The 5,701-nt window shown below is 47.2% G+C and overlaps 1 protein-coding gene across 1 annotated transcript in view; it reads right to left on the minus strand.

Annotated features, from left to right (window-relative positions):
* The window catches only part of TCF24 (transcription factor 24), a 10,803-nt gene extending 6,324 nt beyond the window's left edge, over nt 1-4,479 (minus strand). Inside the window, exon 1 of the mRNA XM_019520238.1 lies at nt 3,882-4,479. Coding sequence (XP_019375783.1) covers nt 3,882-4,265 — 384 coding nt within the window. The 5' untranslated portion in view covers nt 4,266-4,479. The remainder of the gene's footprint in view (nt 1-3,881) is intronic.
* Between the last annotated feature and the right edge of the window lie 1,222 nt (nt 4,480-5,701).

A 5,701-nucleotide genomic window follows, 5' to 3' on the forward strand; every position in this document is an offset into this window, starting at 1 on the left:
GGTTCCCCTCTGCTCAGGCTAGACTGTCAGCACCCCACCTGTCTGTAGCTCAGAGCTAAAAGGAGCTGCCCCAGATACTATGACCTTACAGCAGGCACCTGTGGTGTACCATGGGTCTCCAACATCCAAATAATTGCCCACCCCTAGTGGGACATCATCTAAGAATTAGGCCTATGTAAAGCAGCAAGTATTTAATTTGGATTCAGCAGATTTAGAGGGACAGTGATTCAATGATTCAAATCACTGTCCTGATCTGGATCCAAAGATTTGGCCATGGACTAAACAGGTAGTAGTCCTTGACCACGCTGGACGCAGCTGCCTCCAGCTGGTAACTCTGTCGTGGTGGGCAGAGGGAGGAGCGGGGCAGATGAACGCCCCCACAGCAAGGGAGGGATTGGGGCTGGGACTGGGACAAGCTGCCCAGCTGGGGCAGGGGGCACAGGACTTAGGGAAGAGAGCTCCCACCACTGTGCGCCATCTGCCCAGGAGGCATGAGAGTGGGTGTATGGCCCTGGATCTGCGTGGGGAGGGCTGTGCCGGGCTGTGCTCCGGACAGGTGGCAGAAGGCACTGGGAGCAGGGGCTATGCCCTCCCGCTGCTCGCCCAGCCTCCCCACACCTCCCAGACAAGCCGCAGCTTCACCCCAGCTGGGCGAGCAGTGACAGGGCATGGAGGCGGGTGTGTGCACCCACACCCGGATAGGGGAGGGGCTGGTAGCAGGGGCTATGGGGAATTTTTAAGTGGCTGCAGCTCCCAATAGCCCCCACTCCACTGCACTTTGGGGGGCAGGCAGAGCCAGGGTTGCACTCCCAGGGCGAGCCGCCCAGAGTGTAGCCCTGGCTTCACCCACCCGGCGCAGTGCAGCCTGGTGGCGGGTGGCTGGAGCTATCCTCCCAGACTGCAGCCCAGCCTAGCCTACCCTGGGCAGATCTGGGAGCAAACACCCACTCTCATGCCCTCCCAGACTGGCGGAAGCCCCCCTCCCTGAATCCTGTGCCCCTCACCCCGGCTTGGCAGCTAATCCCAGTCCCAATCCCTACCTGGCTTTGGGGGCATTGATCTGGCCCCCCCGCTTTCCCTCCCCCATCCGCCCGCCACAACAGACTTACCAGCTGGTGGTCAAGGACTGCTGCCTGTTTAGTCTATGGCCGAATCTCTGAATCAGCACCAAATCAATTCGGAGGCTCCCGATTCGATTCGGACCTTTTAATGGGTCTCCCAATTCAATTTGGATTCAGAGATTTGGCCGCGGAATCTCCTTCAAATCAAATTGGCTACCGAAGCTTCACATAGCCGTACTAAGAATCCTACTCCTAGAAATGCAGGAGGTAAACAAACATTATGTCTACTAGAAAAAACTCCATTATATTCTTATATAGCAAAAGGAATTCTGTTGGGTTTATGCCTTTATTAAGGCATCTTAAGATTTTTGTTTTAGTATCTTTCAATTAATCATGCTTCTTGATCAGTGTTTAAAACTGTATTTGGATTCAACTTTTATACTTTTAAAATTTTTCATACATGTATCTTTTAATTGTGAGTTTATAATCTTTACTTTTGCATCACATTCAAGTTTGTTCATGTAAAGAATATAGTGGAATTTGTACACAGCACACTTTTATTAACTGCCAGTGTAAAGAAAATAAGTGTGTACACAAACACACACTTATTTTAAAATATACCAAGTATATTATACGTATTTACCTTGTTTGCTAGCATCCTAAATTAAATCTATATTATTTCTGCTTGAAAAAGTAATACATGAAACAGGATTAAAATGAGAAAAAAAAGCCCTGCAAAATGAATCAACCTAATTTTAATCCAATAGCTAGAGAACTGTACTTCTGGACAATTTAACTATCCAAATAACCAATTAAAAAAATGTGGTGACTTCTATAATTATTTGTAATGGTTTCCAATTTTTACAAGGATCAAACCACTGTGATCAGTCAAACCTATTACAGGCATCAGGGAAAATGATGCAAGGGCCAGAACTCATTCTGACATGCACATAAATATTGACTATGTTATGAAATAAACATCTTCAAGCTAAGAACCTTAATTTCTTAGATGGAATATTTAATATTTTGGCTTCCTAAAGAAGTCATGTAAGCTCTTAAGTCATATATAATCATATATATAAGCCAATTCCCTGATTTAAATTAAACTAGTCCTTCTGTAGGTTGTTGGTTAATATGGCATAATGTGCGAGACTGTACATACATATACAGAAAATGAATAAGAATGAATAAGAGTAAGAACAATTTTAATATTGTGAACAAGGAACTGGTTCAGTGAATTTGCGAGAAAGTAGAGATCAGTTCAAAATTAGCCATAACTGAATCATCCTGGATTCAGTAGAATTTCAAGTGTAAAACAAAAGGGTGATCTTCAAAAAACAAACAAGCAAGCAAGCAAACAACCTTAAATTGAATTTGAGATGAAATGCTTTGCGTAATGCATTCAGATTCAACCTAGCATCTGTTCAACATTCATCCCAAGCTACCTTTTCTTGGTAGCGCTCCCGCACCCAACCTGGTTATAAAGTAGAGTGAGTCTTAAACAAAGAGTCATAAATGTTCCTTTACATAATGACTGCATGTACAGACAGTAACTAATGCTACATCTTATGTCTAAGTTCAATCAAAGAGAAAGGGAACAGTTTGAATAATTCTACCAAACTTTGTCCCGATGGGGATCATTGCTGTATACTAGTGGATCATGTCACCCACTGCTGCATTTACTATAATGGGTATTGCTGGATTTTCTAAGCAGTACTCTAGGCTTCTATTCCTACCCTGCCAGTGCATCTACATAAATGTTTACTGCAGAGCTGAATAATTAGCTTCACAGTAAAGTCTCAGCATCTACATGTGCAGTCCTATTAGGCCATAGTAAACCAATAGATGCTGCCACAGAATAGTACTTGTCAACACTGCAGTGGCATTTAGTGCACTGCAATGCATGCGTAGACACTGATGGGGCTGGCCAGGGCACAAGTGTGCTTCAGTGCCGGGGCTGCCTGATGGCTAGCCCCAGCACTGAAGCACTCATGTCCCAGCCAGCCCCTCAGCAGCACGTTGAGCTAGGTTGGAGCACTCCCAGGCTGATCCCCACAGGCTCCCTGTCAACTGTTGCCACTCCAACCCAGCTTAACACGCTGCGGTCCTGGGCATCTGTGTAAACACAGCATGGAGGAGCAATAAACTCGGATGCAAACCATACCAGACTTTACTTAGCTGCAGTGGCGACACATATGGGGTGGACAGGGGTTCAAGTGCACCCCCTGAGAGCATGGCTGTACCCCCTGACAGGCTGCGCTTAGGCAACAGGCAGTGGGGGCAGGCAGGAGTACCGGTGCCCCCCCTGCAAGCACCTGTTGAAGCACCGCAGCCACTTTTGGGAGAACCATGGCTACTTCCCAATTGGTGTCATCAGCTGTGGGGACCCTCCGCCCCCTGAGATTGGCTGCTGGGGGGCATGTGCCCCCCCGACTAAGGTGGCACCAGTCTCCCATGCTCAGTTGCATTAATTGCACGTGTAGATGCACCCTCCAATGAGCTTTTTGGCTAGGCCTTTGTGTTCGGCTGCTGTTCATCTCATTAGCTGCATCAGCCCTAGCCCTTGGGTGTCTTCCACATTTGACAGCCAGTTGCTAAACCCACTGAAGTTAGTGGAAATACTTAATTCTTGTGTGCCTTGAATCATGCCTTTAAGGCCTAGGTAAAGTTCTGGAAATACTGTACGCCAATTAAGCACAGCATTTAAGTTTAACAAGATAAATATTTTGATTGCATCTTTAGTATCAAATAAGCATTTCAAATCCACATAAGCTCATTCATTACTAAGAGAAGGGGCTAGTGATACCTTAGATGCCTTACCTTGACAGGGTGCAGGTAGCCATCTCCTCTCAGGGTACCCAAGCCCTCCCCAGGCAATTCTTCCTCATCCTGTAGGCTACGGGTGAGGTGTGCAATGTAGGTGGTAGCCAAGAGCAGCACATCCAGCTTGGAGAGCTTGGTGTCAGGTGGCACAGAAGGCAGAGTCTTCTGCAGCTCCAGGAAGGCGTGCCGTAGAGTCTGCACCCGGCTGCGCTCCCGAGCAGCATTTGCAGCTGCTGGTCTCCCAGGTGTTGCTCCAGCCCGTTGCCCAGCTGAGGAGGAAGAGCAGGAATTACTGCCAGCTGATGAAGTCAGCAGCGAGTCAGGCTCTGAACTAGGGCTGGAGATGTCCTTGCCATTCTCAGATACATTTCTATAGTCCATCGATGACTTCCCAGAAAGGGAGGATCCTGCAAGTAAAAAGAACAGCTCTGAACCCAAACAAACACTTGCAGCAGCAGCAGTACCATAAGCCTACAGCAAAGCTCAAAATACCTTTTACACAAGAAGGAAGTCCTCTCTGTGTACTAAACCAACATATATATGCTTAAGTGCAACACAATTAATTTAAAAACACCAAGAAAAAAAGATATTGATAAAAATTGTATTCTTTTTGTATAACAGGACTGTCAATAGCCAGGTGAAGTTTGCTTGTGCAAGAGACGGTGCTCTCTAAGGAGCCAAATCAAAACTGCAGAAATTCCTGCAATACTTTAGACTAGAGGTGAAGCAACAGACATTTTGGGAGCCGATACCGATAACTGATTTTTAAGGAGATATTGGCCAATATCAATCCGATTTCCAATACAGCTGAGTCCAGCTGGTAAGCCTGTTGTGGTGGAAGGGAATAGGGGAGGGGGTGTAGAGGGACAGATCAATGCCCCCCATAGTGAGGGTGAGTGGGGCTCAGGCTGGGGTAGGCACTGCCATGGCTTGTCCAGGGGGCATGGAGGGGGGCAGTTCCTGCTGCTTGTCTGGGAGGCACGGGGGTGCTGGCGGGGGGGGCATGTGCCCCGAGATCTGTGTTGGACAGGACAGGACAGGTGGGCTGCAGCTGCAGGCTGGGGTTGGGAGTTGTACTGCACTGCACTCAGGGTGGGCAGCAGCACTGGGAGGCACTTCAGCAAAATTTGAGGTGGCTGCAGCACACCCGTAGCTCTCCTCCCTGTGCCCCCCTGGAAATACCTTGGCTCTGTCCTACGCCTGCCCCACCCTGGCTGGGCAGCTCCTACCCCAGCCCCACTCCCTCCCTCGCTGTGGGGGCCATAGATCTGCCCCCCCCTCCATCAACAGACTTACCAGCTGGGCTATGTGCATGCATGAGCATTTATCAGCCCAATTATCAGCCACTTCAGGCCAATTTCTGATATAGTCAATTTTCTTTATATCAGTGCCAATCCAATATTGGACCAATGCATTGGTGCTCCTTTACTTCAGACCTACCCAAAACTTCCAGATCTTCTCTTCCAAGTGCAAGGTATATTGCAGCCTTGTATTTACTAATGAAAACCACAAGCAGTATATATACACACACACACACTATATAGGTAAAGAGTCTCATAGTTTTCTGACCAAAAAAAGGACAAAGAAGGAGACAGCCACAATTATGTGGATGCCAGTTATGTCATTTATTGTGCTACTAGATGGTACTCAGTGGGGCGTTGAGCACCGTGTGAGATATAAGAACCAGGAGAGAAACTTAAAGTTGTCAACTCCAGTGAACAACAGGATTCTGACCTGTAAAACTGAGGACAACTGCTTGGTTTTTGCTTTTCTTTTTATTTTGTTATTTGCTATAAAAATAGTAAGAGCTGGTTAAA

This window comes from Gavialis gangeticus, unplaced genomic scaffold (genome assembly GCF_001723915.1).
Source record: "Gavialis gangeticus isolate Ggan-Ray unplaced genomic scaffold, GavGan_comp1, whole genome shotgun sequence".
Lineage (NCBI taxonomy): Eukaryota > Metazoa > Chordata > Crocodylia > Gavialidae > Gavialis > Gavialis gangeticus.